A 17,667-nucleotide genomic window follows, 5' to 3' on the forward strand; every position below is an offset into this window, starting at 1 on the left:
AATTTATTCAAATGCATTTCCCCAGAGGTTCAGCTATCTGTAATTACTACAACATGTTATATCATACACACACATACACACACACACACGCTCATATTAAAGTTGCTCCAATAGACTACAGGCTCACACACACCACATCATTGATGGCTGAATTCCATTTAGATGTCCTAGTTCTGGCACTTTTTTTCAGTATTTGGTGTGTTCACGCTGAACGGTGACCACTCAGAGCATACTACATACATTTTTGAGTGTGCTGTTGATGGGCAGTGTTCTCCCACAATGCAATGCATAAATGATTATTAATACATTTTAGGTCAGAAATCCTGAAAAAAACAGGCTTTAAATCTAAGGAAAAACATTTTGATGTCTCATTATATCGGATTAAAAATATCTTTCCAAAGTTGTAATTAGATTGACATCCAATACCACATTTCATTTCCTGATGATATAAAAGGGGAAAGTAGGTTGATATTTATGCATAATAACTACTAAAATAGTGTACTATGATGATTAGTATGTAGTACAGATTGGGGGAAACAGCTGGTGTTGATAGCCGGGCTGCAGGGCTGTGGAAATGGTAAACTTGAATGTACAACGCATCCAATTTAAATGTCATTAATTAACACTGTTCTTATCCTGATTTGTCAAAATGTCAGCTGAGAAAAAGGCTTACTTACTGTATTAGTATTAAATTTATAGTAATAAATCTTTTTTTGCATTGTGTTGTAAACAGTTTTGTTGCTTTGTCTCCATTTTCCTGCAGTATCCTCATACTGCCTCTGCTCAGGAGTGACAAATGAAACCTCAATATTATCCAACCAGTTTTGTGGTGTGTCTGATGGTTACTTTTCTCACATTTTTTAAAAATTGTCTTTTTTTACTAAAAAAAACCCACAATGTATAACCTCCGTTGTACAGAACAAACACCAGGTTCCAGCTGAATAAAGACTGAACTGCTCTGTTTAATAATTTTACACTTGTGATGTTATTCTGTATCACCTGAAAGAGTGAAAACTGTTGTATCGATGCTCAGCAAAAAGAAACAACGCTTAAACATGACATTTTATTTCTTTTTATTAACCCAAGTTAATCAGCAACTCTAACAAGTGATTTCTCAAGAACAATTTGAATAATCAAAAGACTCTCTCACACACAAACACAGGCACAGGCTGTGTCCTCAGGCGTAGTACTGAAGGTTCGCCTTCTTTTTGGCTTGGACCTCCAGGATTCCCTCCATGTAGTCTTCATGGTTCAGCTCTGTGGCCCCGCGGCGCAGCGCGATCATGCCGGCCTCCACACACACAGCTTTGCACTGGGCTCCATTGAAGTCGTCGGTGCATCGAGCCAGCTCCTCGTAGTTGACGTCTGGACTGACGTTCATCTTGCGGGAGTGGATCTGCATGATGCGAGCTCTGGCTTCTTCGTTTGGCATGGGGAACTCGATCTTTCTGTCCAGACGACCTGAACGGAGCAGCGCAGGGTCCAGGATGTCCACTCTGTTGGTGGCAGCAATCACCTAGAAAATAAAAATGTATGGAGTTATACAGTTGTCATCACTCTGACATCAGACAGTCATCATCAGGGGAGTGCTGCTTAACGTAGTTTCAAGTAAAACTAGTATACTTGTATGGTAAAATATTGGTTTGTCATTTTCGCAGAAATCAGCATGGAAGCCGATACCAATTTTTCATTTTTAAGCTAATAATAGGCTATACCGATGATGCAGATATTATCGTGCATACTTATGCTGAGGTACATAAACGTCTTTGGCGGCAGCATCTTTACCTTGACTTGCATGTTGGGTTGAAACCCGTCCAGCTGGTTGAGCAGCTCCAGCATGGTCCTCTGGACCTCTCTGTCTCCTGCCTTCTCGCTGTCAAACCTCTTGGTCCCGATGGCGTCCAGCTCATCGATGAAGATGATGGACGGGGCTTTCTCTTTGGCCAGGGCAAAGGCGTCTCTCACCAGCTTGGCTCCATCTCCGATGAACATCTGGACCAGCTGTGGACCGGCCAGCTTCAGGAAGGTGGCCTTGGTCTGAGCGGCGCAGGCTCTGGCCAGGAGGGTCTTACCTGTGCCAGGTGGTCCGTACATGAGGACGCCTTTGGGTGGCTGGATGCCAAGGTTTTCAAACTTCTCCTTGTGGTTCATAGGCAGGACAATAGCCTCCACCAGCTCCTGGATCTGCTTGTCCAGCCCTCCTATGTCGCTGTACTGCTCTGTGGGACGCTCATCCACCTCCATGGCTTTGACTCTGGAGTCGTACTCGGTGGGTAAGGTCTCCAGGATCAGGTAGGAGTCCTTGTTGACACCCACCAGGTCTCCAGGCTTCAGCTTCTCGGCGTCCACCAGCCCGATCACCGGCAGGAAGTAGGTCTGCCGGGTTGAGGTCTTAATGACGGCGCACTTTCCTTTCCTCTGGGAGTCCAGGTCCACGTTAGCCCCGTCCTCCTCCTGGTCGTTGGGGTCCACATCCAGCAGCTCGATCACATTAGACACGAGATACGGCAGCGTTTTATTCACCTTTATCTTCTCCGTGTTTTCTTTGATTTTATCTTTCATGGCCTGCAGCTCGTGGGTCACCCGCAGCACCTCGCTCTTCATTATCTTTATCTCGCTGTCGAGGAGACGAGTCCGCTGAACTATCTCCTCTGTGGACATTTTCAACACTTCTTCGCCGATTCCATCCTCCACCTCGTCCCAAACTGATTTGTCACTCAGCGACGCCATCTTTGCTGTGTTTGCTGTGAACGGCTGGAGCGAGTAGTGAACTAGAGACCTATGACCCGCCGGAAGTTAAACCTTCTACTTCCGGAAGTAGCCGACTCCGTACATGAGCGCCGAAGCACCGAGGAGTAACCGAGCCTGAAGCTGAATTTATTTTGTTCGTGTGCCGCTTTGCACTGCGAGAGTGTGCGTGTAAGTTGACCGGCAATGTGCTCTTGTGTACTGGCATATGTCAAAGTTATTTACAACTGTTTGTAGCACACAAAGACGCTGCTTTCGAAACGCGTTTGACTTATGTTAGCTTGTATTGCTAATGTTAGCTCTGCGGCTAACAGCTAGCCAGTGTGTTGATATGTTTCATTTTGGAGGCTGTCAAGAGACTTCCTGCTAGAAGACTAGTAAGTAAAGATAGAGTTGTCACCCGTATTGTGCACACTTAACGTTTCAAAAGACACAAAGTATTGGGGCTCAAAATAAACGAACCAGTATGAATAACGTTAATAAAAGTTAAAGTTAGTGCTTAGCAAACAGAGGATGTGTTCGCGCCACTGCTGCAGCTGCACACACTCGCCTTCATGCGGTTTGCTAGCTTCTCACTCAATTCAGTTTGATTTTATTATTTAATCCAGAAGACACTTTGTGTTTCGGCAAATGTAAAAACATGGCATAAAAACACACAAAAGCACAAAAATTGAAGCAGAAACATACAACTGTCGACATTAACCTGTGCACAGGTTATTTGTCACTTATGCACATTCAAACTGCACAGGCGCAGATTAATTAGTAATTAGTTTTAGTGTCCACCATATTGCCCGTAATAACTTATCAAATATGATAAAGATTTCCTCATAACGTAACTATTTCCAGAGTAGTGTCTATTACCATCAACAGGACATGACAATCACAGTAATAAAGCGTCAGGACTGGCACCATGAAGGCCAATGCTGCAGTATACTACACGGGTACAATATGTACTGCAGCTGTCACCCTATCATTGTCATCATCAACATCATCAGCTTTAATAATCTTTGGTGCTGAATAGTTACCACCAACAATTGTTTGTTTAACTTAGCATTGGTTCTGTCCATCTTTTCAGGCGCGACAAAGCTGCCAGAGAGAAGAATCAAGAAGAAGGTGTTTCTGCAGAGTCCAGTCCTCTGTGGTTGTTGGTGTTTTTCTACTGTAATACAAACTCAAGACGCACAGCCTTGAGGCACCTGCTGTGTAAAGTTACTTCCTGCTCGTAGGTGGCAGTGAACTAACGCAAGGAGCTAAAAGATGGACCAGAACAACAGTATACCACCCTTCCAGGGGCTGGCCTCCCCTCAGGTAAAAACACTGATTTCAAGATTTTTTTGGTTAAGACATTTTTAAAAATGAACTTCCATTCTGAAAAAGATTCAGATCACAATTATTGATCATTATTATTCATTGATGTAGTACAGAATATTTTGTTGCACTTTAAAACTGCTTTCGCTTTCATATTGTGCTACATTCTGACTAATTAAAAAATATTTGTGCCAAAATAAGACTTAAAATAAGGTTCTAAGGTCCTCACCTGAATGCAGTGCACCTCCCAGAAAGCAAAATACTAATAAATGTATTTATTTTACGTATACCCTTGGCTTAATGGAATGCAGTGGCAGCAGTTGTTTGGGAGCTGGAGGATGGTGATACGCTGTAGAGTGCCGCTGAATATGCAGCAGAGTTTTCTATGCAGAGATTGTAAAGCTCAGTATCACAGTCAATGATGTTCATCAAAAAGATCTTGTTCATAATTAGTAGTTTTTTTTAAATGTATATTTAGTGATGAAATTTACTGCTAATTTGGAAGAGGAAGTATGATACCATCATCGTCCAGTGAAATGGGCGTAGGGAGTAACTTTATCACTGAGGACAGAGTAGTTGTGAAATATAATGTCACATACAGGAACAAGATTAAATCTTTGTGGTAAACAATCTGGTTCTGCAGGTATAAACAAGGCATAGTTTCACATCTTTCAAGTTTACAAGTGTTGATGAACTTACAGCTTTTAACAGATAATTGTACAAAAACAGTTTCTGGTGATGCCATATCATGAAGATCTTGAAAATAGCAAATCAACTTAAACATGTGGCTACAATTATTTGAAATATATTCACTATTAATTCAGGTCTTGGAGTGCTATTGTTACTTAGCTGTGCAGCCATCATTAAATAACCCTTACCCTACAAAATCAACCCATAAACCATTGGTATTAAGTAATGTGGTCATTCTTTCTATTTGTGTCAAGTGAAAAACATTGTGATAATGGTGTTTTTTTTTTCTTTGCATGTCATTTGTGAGTATCATTTGCTCTTAATGGGGCTTCTCTGCTCAATCCAAAATTCATGTTTTTTTTTTTGTTTTTTTTTTTGGTGTTATGTCCTTTTTCAGGGTGCCATGACCCCAGGCATGCCAATCTTCAGTCCCATGATGCCGTATGGTTCAGGCCTGACACCCCAGCCCGTCCAGAACACCAACAGTTTGTCTATACTGGAGGAACAGCAGAGGCAACAACAGCAGCAACAGGCGCAGCAGGCAAACACAGGTACAACACACACTACTGTCATATTCCTCTCCATCCTTTCCCGGTATTATGAGGTGAGATCATAATTATAGAATTGGGGAAAATAATGAGTCCTTACCATAGTGTAATTATATAATTGGTTGATGTTATAGAGGAAATATGCGTGGTTTGTTTTTCAGGTCTTCCTGGAACGTCGGGGCAGACCCCGCAGCTTTACCATTCCCAGACTGTTGCAGGCACGACCACCACAGCGCTGCCAGGAAACACCCCGCTCTACAACACCCCGCTCACCCCCATGACCCCTGTCACACCGGCCACACCAGCCTCGGAGAGCTCTGGAATAGTACCACAGCTGCAGTATGTTTTATATCCAATGGAAAGAATGATCACAGTATCGGTTTTTTGTTATTTTTTTTGGGGGGGGGGGTTATTGATATTTTTGCAAGAACTGGAAGGGATCATTACAATAGCCAAAGTGGGATGTAGTCATCAAAGCACATTGTGGTGTTATATTTGCCTGTATGATCCCTTCCCCTCCACCTGCAAACCCCCGACCTTCAAGTCCCTTACATCATAGATCTTGACACTGCACATAAATAAAAAATATAAAAACAATTAAATAAGACCAAAAAAAACTACCCATCCCTCTAAACGCCCAAAGCTGGATCCAAGAAATAGAGCTTAGTAATGGGACAATGCAAATTTCCTCCACCAAATGGTATCAACAGAAATAGCAGACAATGTACATAAACTGTATGTATACAGGTGAAAAGATGTAATATATATTTATAGTAATCAGACTAATTGACAGATTTAGACAATCGCATTTCAAATGAGATAACATTAAAGCTCTTATTTTGTGTGGTATCTTTGATGAGTAATATTTTTTGATTTGGCAAAATGTAGCGGAGCAGCGGAAAGCTCCAACTGTGCAGAATGATCAGCGTTTCAGTTCATAATACCTGTATCGAGCACACTTGGAAATTCAGATAATTTCAGATACTACCTCAGGGCACCCTCATTTCTGTTTAGTTATGAAGGATTTTTATTTTGAAATTGGCTACATTGCCATTATTTCCTGACACATAGACTTGTTTTTCTTTATGTCTCTGACTCAGTTCTTTTTTCTTTTCTTTTTCCCTACTTTTAGGAACATAGTATCTACCGTAAATCTGGGCTGTAAACTGGATTTGAAGACCATCGCTCTGAGAGCCAGGAATGCAGAGTACAACCCAAAGGTGAGACTGCAACACATTACAGTAATCAGCTCAATGAAGCACTACTGGCTGTAACAATCCCACTCTCTCCATTTCTTGTAGCGTTTTGCTGCCGTCATCATGAGAATACGAGAACCTCGGACCACTGCTCTCATCTTCAGCTCTGGGAAGATGGTCTGCACTGGAGCCAAGAGGTCAGAATAAGAGCTGTTTGCTAAACCGTCACGTGCTCAAGTTCATAGTAAAACAGATTCTCAGAGATGTGATGGCACCAGGGCTGTCAGTATAACTGGTCAATTATTCATTTTTTCCAGAAATCATTGTGATAAATTATATTATTGTCATTTTAGAGACAATTTTACGTCACTGATATAGTAGTATAATGGCATATTGATGCAAGTACATTTTTCAAAGAGCGATAAACCTTTTAATTCTTAAAAATATTCAGATATTGGAAGTGGAAAGTGAAAACAAATATTAGAAAACTCTTAAGAAATAGAACATAAATAAATGTGTGTGTACAGAGGAGGTGACCCCCACCCACAGTGAAAAAAGTGACCAGAAATGGCATAAAAACGCATCAACAAAGAGTTTTTTTTCTGTTCATTTGGCTTAGTCGCTGTGACAACGTCTAGGCGCTAAATCCAAGTCTAATAATGGTTGGGAAAATTTTGCTGTTTATTCTGGCATCCTGTTGGCTAAAATGAAGGTGACATTTAATATATAGACAAACACGTGTAAACACAAGGGCTATATCGCACAATATATGGACATGACCAATTATTTTTGCTGACCTTGAAAGGTCAATAGCGTAGTTATTGTGAGTTGTGACAGGCTAAGCCTCGCCTGTCTTTTAATAAAGGCTCTCTACCTTCTTGCCTTGTAGCTCCTCCTCTTTCTTCTAATACATGTCGAATTTTCCTATAACCCTCTTCACATTGACTCATCTTCTCTTAGTGAGGAGCAGTCGAGGTTAGCTGCAAGAAAATACGCTCGTGTGGTGCAGAAGCTCGGTTTTCCTGCCAAGTTCCTGGACTTCAAGATTCAGAACATGGTGGGAAGCTGCGATGTGAAGTTCCCCATTCGGCTGGAAGGATTAGTTCTCACACATCAGCAGTTTAGCAGGTAATTCCTGTTTGCTTAATGTCTTGTGCCGCTGAAAGCCATGGTAGCCCGTTTCTGATTTTTGGACTGTGCCAGGGCAGGATGTTTCATGTGGCTGCAGAGCTGTGCTACAGAAGGAAAAGCTAGAGGAGTTTCTTCTTGTCGACATGCTCCCATACAAACTGTGTCCTCTGAATCCATTAACGGGGATTTTTTTTATTTTTAAATTTAAGTAAGAAAACATAAATGTTTTAGACAGTATGCAAAGAGCTAAGATGATTTTTTTAAACTTTAAATTGATTTATGTTAATGATTTGGCGAATACTTGTGATGATTAAAATAAAATGATTTGTCTCTTTCAGCTATGAACCGGAGCTGTTTCCAGGATTGATTTATAGAATGATCAAACCCAGAATCGTCTTGCTCATCTTTGTCTCTGGGAAGGTTGTACTCACAGGTGAGACCTGCTCCTCTCTGCTGACGTCTCTCGGTCGTTATTAGTTATGATTACGTTACGCTGTGTCCTAATCTCATGCTTGATGAAGGAGTTAATGTTGGTTTGTTGGAGTGAGCCTCATTAATAGTTGTCAAAAACTTAGTGCGGCTGCAGAACATAAAAAACTGATTGTTTTTTGCAAGATCACACAGAGCTGTACTGATGCAGGAGTTTTAAAAAGAACATATTGATTCCTTTAGTAGTTGTGAAAAGTATGCCTGGCAGACTATTTCTTAATTACTTTATCACGTGTTTGGTCTTTTTTTTTTTTCAATAATAGTAAAAATGGAAACAATTTATTGTAATTTATCGATCGTCCTATTGTATCAGTCAAGCTCTTTACGCAAGAAATTGATCAGAATCCTTAAAACCTTTTTTTTAAAGATTATTTTTATGATATGCAGCAAAGGGCCAAGACCGTAACCGAACCCGTGGTCCTACGGCTCTACCAACTGAGCTATTGGGCGCCCCAAAACCTTTTTTAAACGTTTTATTTAACCAAATAAAACCAATTGACATATTTTTTTCAATAGTGACCTGGCCAAGAAGGCAACAAAGTTGTGTGTCGATTATATACAGTAAAATACAAAACAATAATCACAAATCATACAAATTAAAGCTACTGTTCATGTATCAAAAGAAGAGGTTGAATATACACAGATAATGTATAAACTTAGACAAAATGCATCAATACATGGCAATATTCTAGCAAGAGCAATTTATGGTCATTTTGAAGACCAAAGGCCGTAATTGATCACAATCAAAATAGACTTATATCTTTTTTTTTTTTTTTTAATCTAAAATTTTGTTTTTATTGGCAGCCAGAAAATTTTAGAAAAGACGGTTTTAAGAACTTTACCGCAAGCCTGTTTTGGCAATAATAAATCACAACAAAATTAAGTGCTTAAAGGAAATAGATACAAGTACAAGCCAAAAGACAAGTTAGCAGGTAAACAAGTGAAAGCATACAAGGGTACATTTTTTTAAAAAAAGTGTATTAAACAAATAAATTAATAAATAAGAAGAAGAAGAAGAAGAAGAGGAAAAGAGGGGGAGAGAAAACATCATGGTTCAAGTCCATTTCCATGAGTTCCTAATCAAGACTATTATGTGAAGGATATTTTAAATCCCACTTTGATCAATTAGGTCCCAGATAAAGAGAGAATAAATTAGTTCAATAAAATAACATGGGAAAAGTGGGGAAAAAAGTTGCGGTCGCAGTCTTGTAAGTGTAGCTAACTATAGGCACTAAAATGTAATTTTTTTTTGTTTGTTTTTTTACAAGTGCCATCAGTATCCTCAACTCAACAAAATAACTGATGCGTTTTTAATCCACGGACAGACAATGACCTGAACCTGTTGTGTCAAGTGTCCCTAATGACCTGTTTATGTGCTCTTTTTTTAACAATCAGTTAGATTGTTTGCTGTTTATTGTGCCGTCTTCTGTGTTTGGTGTGCCGAAGACAAATTTCCACCCCGCTGGACAATAAAGATATTTTCTAATTCTAATTCTGAACAAACGTAGAGCAAATACCCAATAAGAACCAACAATAATAAAGACAACAATAGAAAAGATAATGTTGAACATGTTGATGGATATAATGATTGTTTCTATCATTGTTGTGGGATTTGCATGTGTTACTCACTGTAGTTGATATCTATCTTTTTTTTCTTCTTTTTTTTTAAGGCGCCAAGGTGAGAGCAGAGATCTACGAAGCGTTTGAAAACATTTATCCCATTCTGAAAGGTTTCCGCAAGACGACGTAGAACCTGCAGCTCCATCTTTTACCTTTATGTCCCAAACGTTGACTCTTTGTACTCAGTTTTTTTTTTTTTTTTTTTTGTAATTCACAAGAAGTGTCATCTATATGTTGACCTCAACAAGTGGACTGCTGTAAGGGCTGTTGTACAGGGATTTTTTTGTGCCCCCTCCAGAATTTTTACTCTTTGTTTTCCTCTGTTCTAATCAGAAGTGAAGACACCTCCATTTATTTCAGACCCTTTCTCAGCTTTTGCCCAGTTATTTTTCTGTTATCCAGATCACATCCCTGATTGTACATAAGACTGTAAAGAAATGTAAAAAGCGCTGGTTGAAAGAGAAGCAGTCAGACCTTGATTGCTTTTTGCTTTTATTTTAAGCCATTTTAAACAAGTTTTGTACGTTGCATTTTTATACATTGTCCGCTCAGTCCCCAAGTTTTATCATGACATGTCTGGGCCTGTCAACACCACATTCCTGTGAGCAGTATTTGCAAAGATTTTAGCTCGAGTGACTTTATCCCAAAAGAAATCGGTCTGCTTTTTTGAGAATTTCATGTTAATTATTTTTTGCATTCAAATCCTGCAGATTACAGTTCAGATTAGTCCTGATTACATAAACGCTGGATGTGGATTTTCCTCTAGATACAAACATTTTGACACATATCAAGTCTGATAAGCTGTAACTGAAGACAGATGATCTTAAATTTTAGGTTGACAGAAGTTAAATTGATTGAAGTCCTACAGCTGAAGTCATCATCAGGTTGTTGGTTAGTTCTTTGAGGTTTGTCAGCTCAGTTATGGCTACGTTTGTACCGAAACATGAAGAAAAGATTCTGCTGGTCCTAAACAGCCTCCTCTTTCACTTATTTTAAATTCACACAATACATCTTACATTCACAAGCACTAAAATCTGAAGGCAGATAAACTATGTGTTATGTTGCTGTGTTTATTGTTTTAAAGTTGTTGGGTTTTTTTGGCTGTTCAGAATTATATTTAAAAGTTCTCTTGAAAATTCTTTTGCGTGTAGGAAAAAGTGAATCTTTGATGGAAAAACTGACTTTGCTATATGCTCAGCCACACACCTGGCCACAAACGAGTTAAATTTTGAGCACTTGTTGGTGAGATAGTTCTGGTGACTGTCAGTTTCACCATCTGTGTGTCTGCCACCTGACGCCTGTTTGGGCAGAAGAGATTAATACGGATTTGCATTTAATATTAATTAATACTTTCCTCATTGATTCTGATCGGCGGCAGAGACAGGACGCCCCGTCACATCTCAATACAACTCTGCTTCTTCTGAAATAGTTTATGTGCTGCATTGTGCATTAATAAATGTGTACATACTGACTCTTTTGTTAAAGCTGCTTCTTTCACCACAGTAACCTTTTGATGCTGTTGTATCTGGATACAGCGTTTTTGTTGTAAACAGACGGAAGACAAACAGAACGGCATCCCAGAGCATAATTTAAAAGATACAAAAATATAATACAAATAAGAAATGAGTGATAGAGCATAAATTCTTGTTTTTTTCCCAATAAATTTGTATTTTCTCCTCAGTTAATAGAAAAAGATCTGGAAGTATATTTTATTAATCAAAAGTTAGAAAGTCTCACTTTAAACTTATTTTTGCTCAGTTAGTGAATTTCTTTGTGCAGCGCAAACCTGAATTTTCTTTGATTTATGCAATCGAGAATTTTTGTTTACACCCGTCAGTTCAGATGATGTTGCAATAATTTCAGAGGGTAGTTTAATTGATGGAGTATTGTAACTGTGTCCAACACTGAAAAAAATGCAGAAAATCATATGAAAGCTTGTTCAGACATATTAGTTTAAAAACTTTATTCTGTGAGGAGAAAGCACAAAGTCATGTTATATTTGATTTGCTGACTGTTCACTCAGGTTTACTGCCCAGGTCTCTCTTACAAAAAAACTATACTTGAGTAAAAGTTGTACATATAAATGAGGGAATGTGTTGTGGAGGAACGGTGTTTATCCCCCCAACGTGACAAGGAACCTCAGGCTGCTCTGGAGGCTCTACTCCACAATAACACACTTAATGTTGGTTTTTCCTTCAGTTTGTCACCCCTCTCTCAGTCAGAAATACCTCTGATGCATTGTTTTAAAGAGCCAGAATTTAACAGTATAATAGAAAAGTTTTGGTGGGGTCAAGAAACCAGAATTCCTGTTTGAAAATATGAACTTTTAATAAAACAATTAACTGAATATCTGCCCAAAAACACCTTCATTGTCCTTGATAGTCTTGGAGGAAGCTGTGTGTCAGTGTTAGAGATATTATGTAGGTTTCATCCGCGTGTGTTGGTCTGAACTGAAGTCCTGTTTCCAGATGAACTCGGGGCAGTACTGGTCGTCATGGTTACAGCTGGCAGAGCACGTGTAGATCGCCAGTGTCCCCCAGTCGATACTGGCTCCTGTTGAGTCCACACACAGACTGTTTAACAGCTGTGGCATCACCTACACACACACACACACACACAAACACAAAAGGGTTATTACATGCAAAAAGAGCCTTACACAAAACCTTATCAGAGCAGAGTATTTGATGGCTGAAATGTTATACATTTTATGTAATCTTGATCTGAGTGTTTACATTCATTTACATTTAAAGGGGTTTTAAATCTTGTACTTTGAGTACATTGTAGCACACCACCTGGGCACAAAATAATAACACGCTGCCATTCAAGAGTGTCGTGAGCGAGAGGGTGAAAGGTAGAGAAAAGGAAGAGGGAAGGAGAAGAGAGGACTACCTGAAACTCAAACATCCTCTTGGTGCCACAGGTGCATGGTGGGATATCCTGATCTGAAGGGATGTGCTGAGAAGAGACCCACAAGGGGGAACCGCCTCGACTGTAACGTACCACCTGAGCAGAAAACACGGGGAGATGGACACAGAAAACACTGGCTAGATTTTTCTACCTTGAGGTCGTCAGCGAAAGTCTTTTCAGTATTTTGATGTTAACCTGGTGCGGTTCTGGTGCGATCCTCTTTTTGAAGCGCTGGAACACTTTGTTGTCTTCAGTCTCGTGCATGGCCATCTCCTCCAGGTCTGTTTCTGCCAGGGCTGAACCGAGAGACAGAAAGTCAGTAGTGACAAGAAAAATAATGTCAGCATAAATAAGGCCAGGTACATTGAAGACTTTTTAGGACTTGTTTTGATAACCACTCAGAATAAAAATTAAGAGTAATTTTACAAGAACCAAAACTGAAGGACAGTTTTGCACAAATGTTTATTGTGACATAAAACATGACATTTTTTGTCTAGTGAAAAAGTTAGATAATGTTAAGTGTTGAAAAAGACCTTTTTGGAGTGTTACACGTGGCACACAAAAGAACAGATTATAATATATTTCATTTATCAACCGAAGTGGAAAATATCTGAAAGCTGTTGGCTGGCTTTCTTGATAATTTTGTGTTTTTCACTGTGCATGTGAGATTCTTTTGCCTGGATTCCCATCAGGACGACTTTCAGAGGAGGAATTTGGTAAATTATTTAACAAAAAATAAAAATAGATGTTGCCAATTACTTTTAATTTTTACTATGCAACATCAGGAAAGAACATAGAAATAAAATCTTACTTCCCATGTCTGAGAATTTTTTAGGACTTTGAAGATTAATTTAAGTCATTTTTAATACAAATTAAAGCCTTATTTTTAGATTTTAAAATTCATTGCCTTTTAAGACTTTTTAAGGATCCATCAGGAGCCCTGATTACTTCATGTGACCAGTATTTTCATAGCTACTCGACATAATTTAAATCTTACCGTCCGCTAAGGAGGGACAATCTACACTCCTGTCCTCTTCTTCTTCGGCCTCCTTTGTGTCGTCCTCCTTCTTGTCTTCCTCCTCCTCGGGTTCAGTGACCAGCTCAGACTCAGGGAAGAGGAAGGAAGAGGTTGTGACAATGGATGCTTCTGTACAGACAAAGACACAGCAAGCCATTAACCCTGCATTCCCAGTCGCATACGTTTTCTCTTAACTTTCAGAATGCACTACAGCTGCCCTTCCAAAGTGCTTTCTTATCTGTGTATTTGCCCCGTGATTTGGATCTGCTTCATTATTTACTGGAGTCTTTCTCGGCTCATGCGAAACCTTTCCACCAAGTTTCAGAAAAATCTGACTTGTTCTTTTTCTGTAATCCTGATGACACACAAACCAAACTGAAAACGTAACCTAAATTATAAGACTGCTAAGTATTTTGAGAGAAAATACACATTTTTAATCTAATGCTACCACACACACCTTGGCTGCAACACTCCCTCTTGTGTGAGTGTTTCCAGTGGAGGGTCTGGTGGTGTTTTCCACAGTAGGTCACAGTCTTACAGCGGGAGCAGGCTTTGCTGCCAAGGCAACCGCACACCCAGCATAGTTTAAGTCCAGAGACGGACAACAAACATTGGTCCGGTTCAGGACCACTGGGGGGTTCATCCTCTGACAATACAAAAAAACAATAGAGGGAAAAAATATAAATACATCATATTGAAGCAATAAAAATAATAATAATAACAGATTTTTTAAAATACTTACATTTGGAACAAATATCAAAGTGTTACAGGATATAATCATTAGCATAAAAAACAGATTAAAACAACCAAAACAAAAGCATTTTTAAAAGTAATAAAAAATAAGTGCATAAAAGCAGAGCAACCAACAAGAAGTCAGTGAAGAGTCATAAGTTCTGCTAAAAAACAATGTTTTAAGCCGTGTCACTGTTGAAACACATAAACACAGATGAATGCAAATATATAAATTTAAAAGTTTGAGTTTTTAAATTTCATCTTTACTATGCTATCAACATAAACATATAGTAAAGTGATGACAGAAGACATATTTCAACTATACGTTATTAATGCAGCACTTGATAATAAGAGGTGACAAAAAAATTCCTGACATCTTGGCAAAATACACCAACCTGGCGGAGGGTCGTAGGGATAAAACTCATTCCTCCTCGGTAGCTGGCTTCTGAAAACTTAAAGGGAAAAGGAGGAGAAAGCAAAAAAATCTGTCAGAAAACTTGAGGAAAATATATTAACTAGACAAATAAGAGGCAATTTTATACAAGTTAGTTCCGACCAAACAATCTGATTGGTCATCACAGGGACTTTTAACTCTTGATGTATCACTCCGCTTCGCGGCTTTTCTCATCAGGCCTACATTAACGGTGGTAGCTATCTGAAGTCAGAGGTGAACAGGTAGCTAATGGGGGGAAACGTCCACTCTTTTCGGGGCTCATTCATGTGTGAGAGTTTTGGTTAAGGAAATAGTTGCTGTTGGAGCTGTCACACCGTCTTCTGTCCGGTTTATTGTTTTATAAGTTATCCAGTTAGGCGAAAACCCAGGACTCTCGGTTAAAGTGGTTGCGGCGGTGTCCTTCAACAAGCTGCTGTGAGGACGTTTTTCTGTGGACGTGTGCAGCCGTTAGCCGTGCTGTTGTTTTTAGCTTAGCTGCCTCAGTATAGCTAGCTGGCTCGGCTAACCCCCGCATGGTGCTTCAAGACTGCGGGCAACAACGTTATGAAGATGTGGCGATGCGCGGAGACGAGGAGCTTTTAAACCCGACACGGGATGTTTGACAGTGGGGGACTCCGAGGTCGACCTGCCTTCTCCCTTCACTGGTGACAGAAACTAGAGTTTCCTCAGCTGGAGGCGGCGGAGACTGCTGTTATGAGCCGGTAAGGACTCTTTCTACTAGCCTCCATAAGTTAAGAGAGACACACAACATACAACAGTCTGCTGCAGTTAATAGACAGACAGACAAGTAACTAACCAGCGCATAACATGTAGACCTAACTAACACAAAGTAGCTAATTAATTTTTTCCTGCTAGTTTGCAGAAAAAAAAGTTTGTGTTGTGTTGCTAGGCAACAGCTGTTACTTACATTAGCTGAACTATTGGCGGAGCCGAAAAATCATTAGATGAACAAACAAATCATAGTCTGTTGTCGAGTATTACTGTTAAATAATAAATGACGCTTGTTGAACTGTTGTATAAAAGCAATATAACAGGAGAAGGGAGTGATGTTGTCCTATATATCATCACAGCTGTGATTGGTCACTGGCATGAGTCCGCATATACAGTACAACAACACTACTGACTACTTGTACCTTTCATACAGCGACTGTCATTGGGTTTGTAACACTCATGATTTTTGCAGCAGAAAAGTAAGAGCGCTCTGTGGAAACTCCTGTCCTGACCAGAGATGGGTGCATACACCTGCAAGGAAAACAGAGATGGTAATTTATTACTTTATCTGGTTGTAAAATGAATAGGGCTGAGGTGGGTTTATAAATGTATCACTTGGCTTACATGAAGATGAGATAAAAATGTTAGTTTGAGGTTACCTATTATTGTAAATGGAAATGTGCCCACGTGTGTTTTATCATAGTATAGTTTGTCTGATCGTCATATTTGTCTGAAAGCCCCCTCATAAATGTTTAAGGAAACATAAAAGTGATTAACAACATATTCCAGTGCTTGCTTTGCAGTGGTACTTTTACTCCCCAGTTTTCCATAATTTATCAGCCTATAATATGAGGCAGCTCCACAGTTTCTTTCTGTGATATTATCACTGGATTGACTTATTCCAGTTCTCAAGTTAAGAAAAAACACTACATGTGGATATGGTTAAACTTTTAGGAATAGATATATACTGATTCATACTTCATGACATTTATTTGTTTGTAGTACAAGTTTTCTGAAATGTACTGTTTAAATACGTATATGAGGCATTATCTTGTCAAATTTAATCGGATAAAGGTTTAAAATTCTAGTTTTATTTTGTTGACTTTGTTTTTTACAACTGGAATTTTTTAATATGTTTTAATCACTCCATAAATCAATAAATACTATCAATAAACAGCCATAAAACAATGACTTTTTCACCATGCTAACTGGAACAAAATGTATTACAAGTTTTGCGAAACGGTAATATTTAAATAAGCAAGTAAGTGAATATGCCCTATTTTTTTTTGCGTTTCCCAAACAGAAGTCGGAACTAAAATAAATACCTAAAAATGCATTTGTAAGAAGACTGTCATCGAAGCAAAATAGCCCCAAAACGATGTTTTGTATGTTTCCCCTAAAACGGAACTCCCAAGAATCAGAGTGAATTATTATCTATTGATCTATGATTATTATTATATTTATGGTGGAGGATGCCCTCAGCGAGTCCAGAGTCCCTCCCTGTCCTCCCGGGACACTGACCTGCATCAGGAAGACCAGAGGCAGGCGGCAGATGTCACACTCCAGTCCGGGCAGTGAGGGCAGGCCTCTCTGGCTGAGCCACGCCGGTTTTCCCCCCGACTTTACTGGGAACTGCGGGGACAGCAGCCGCCACGGCTCCGCCTCCTCCAGGAAACCCAGAACTACCTCCGCCGAGGACGGGCTGGTGTCCCCGGACATGTTGGAGAGGAAGTTATTGTCCCGTCAAGTGGACAGGTGTGTCAACAACGGTCCAGAAGAAATCAAAGATGTTCAACTTCTGACAACACAACACATGAAACGTGGGTGCAGCCCAGAAAAAGCGTCCGTGAGTAAACACTGACCAGTTGGTGTTTCGTTCCGTGTTTCTTGAAGTTTTTTATTGTAGAGATTTTGTGAAGAATGATCTAAATTTATATTATGTGTTGGGAAACACAGTATTTAGTAACTCACCTGGCTCTTAGAAACGTAATCATTATTATTTATTAGTTTTAATTTTTTTTTTTTTTATTAAAGGGCTATAGTTCGTTTTCAGTCTGTCCACTGGGTGCACAACTGTCCTATGAATATACACGGTTTCACAAAAAAGATAGGCTA

The 17,667-nt window shown here is 39.4% G+C and overlaps 3 protein-coding genes across 4 annotated transcripts; 1 reads left to right on the plus strand and 2 right to left on the minus strand.

Moving 5' to 3' along the window:
- Nucleotides 1–1,056: 1,056 nt before the first annotated feature.
- Nucleotides 1,057–2,781, minus strand: psmc3 (proteasome 26S subunit, ATPase 3). The gene is made up of 2 exons (XM_042498258.1): nucleotides 1,786–2,781; nucleotides 1,057–1,516 (listed from the first exon to the last, which is right to left on the minus strand). Exons 1-2 carry the CDS (start codon nucleotides 2,728–2,730, stop codon nucleotides 1,178–1,180), a joined length of 1,284 nt encoding a protein of 427 aa, XP_042354192.1. The 5' UTR covers nucleotides 2,731–2,781; the 3' UTR covers nucleotides 1,057–1,177.
- A 51-nt stretch (nucleotides 2,782–2,832) lies between these two features.
- On the plus strand, nucleotides 2,833–11,201 carry LOC121951849 (TATA box binding protein). Of its 2 annotated transcripts, none has more exons than XM_042498366.1 (9): nucleotides 2,833–2,919; nucleotides 3,824–4,056; nucleotides 5,144–5,297; nucleotides 5,456–5,633; nucleotides 6,427–6,514; nucleotides 6,596–6,687; nucleotides 7,451–7,618; nucleotides 7,960–8,054; nucleotides 9,781–11,201. In XM_042498366.1, the coding sequence occupies exons 2-9, from the start codon at nucleotides 4,006–4,008 to the stop codon at nucleotides 9,858–9,860; spliced, it is 906 nt and encodes a 301-aa protein (XP_042354300.1). In that variant the 5' UTR covers nucleotides 2,833–2,919; nucleotides 3,824–4,005; the 3' UTR covers nucleotides 9,861–11,201. The 2 variants fall into 2 exon arrangements, with proteins under 2 accessions (XP_042354300.1, XP_042354372.1); XM_042498438.1 differs by lacking the exon at nucleotides 2,833–2,919 and adding an exon at nucleotides 3,108–3,125.
- A 475-nt stretch (nucleotides 11,202–11,676) lies between these two features.
- On the minus strand, nucleotides 11,677–17,371 carry pdcd2 (programmed cell death 2). The gene is made up of 8 exons (XM_042487418.1): nucleotides 17,074–17,371; nucleotides 15,975–16,083; nucleotides 14,783–14,839; nucleotides 14,113–14,301; nucleotides 13,635–13,784; nucleotides 12,833–12,933; nucleotides 12,620–12,733; nucleotides 11,677–12,326 (listed from the first exon to the last, which is right to left on the minus strand). Exons 1-8 carry the CDS (start codon nucleotides 17,269–17,271, stop codon nucleotides 12,147–12,149), a joined length of 1,098 nt encoding a protein of 365 aa, XP_042343352.1. The 5' UTR covers nucleotides 17,272–17,371; the 3' UTR covers nucleotides 11,677–12,146.
- Between the last annotated feature and the right edge of the window lie 296 nt (nucleotides 17,372–17,667).

This window comes from Plectropomus leopardus, chromosome 1 (genome assembly GCF_008729295.1).
Source record: "Plectropomus leopardus isolate mb chromosome 1, YSFRI_Pleo_2.0, whole genome shotgun sequence".
Lineage (NCBI taxonomy): Eukaryota > Metazoa > Chordata > Actinopteri > Perciformes > Serranidae > Plectropomus > Plectropomus leopardus.

What these genes read in the sequence shown, in the direction of transcription:
- psmc3 (XM_042498258.1), bottom strand. Translation starts at nt 2,730, where the DNA reads ATGGCGTCGCTGAGTGACAAATCAGTTTGGGACGAGGTGGAGGATGGA. An exon ending in AACCCAACATGCAAGTCAAG is followed by an intron (nt 1,517 to 1,785) that starts GTAAAGATGCTG and finishes TTTATTTTCTAG; the next exon opens with GTGATTGCTGCCACCAACAG.
- LOC121951849 (XM_042498366.1), top strand. Translation starts at nt 4,006, where the DNA reads ATGGACCAGAACAACAGTATACCACCCTTCCAGGGGCTGGCCTCCCCT. An exon ending in GGAATAGTACCACAGCTGCA is followed by an intron (nt 5,634 to 6,426) that starts GTATGTTTTATA and finishes CCCTACTTTTAG; the next exon opens with GAACATAGTATCTACCGTAA. An exon ending in ACACATCAGCAGTTTAGCAG is followed by an intron (nt 7,619 to 7,959) that starts GTAATTCCTGTT and finishes TGTCTCTTTCAG; the next exon opens with CTATGAACCGGAGCTGTTTC.
- pdcd2 (XM_042487418.1), bottom strand. Translation starts at nt 17,271, where the DNA reads ATGTCCGGGGACACCAGCCCGTCCTCGGCGGAGGTAGTTCTGGGTTTC. An exon ending in TCCCTACGACCCTCCGCCAG is followed by an intron (nt 14,302 to 14,782) that starts GTTGGTGTATTT and finishes TTGTATTGTCAG; the next exon opens with AGGATGAACCCCCCAGTGGT. An exon ending in TTGTCCCTCCTTAGCGGACG is followed by an intron (nt 12,934 to 13,634) that starts GTAAGATTTAAA and finishes CTCTCGGTTCAG; the next exon opens with CCCTGGCAGAAACAGACCTG.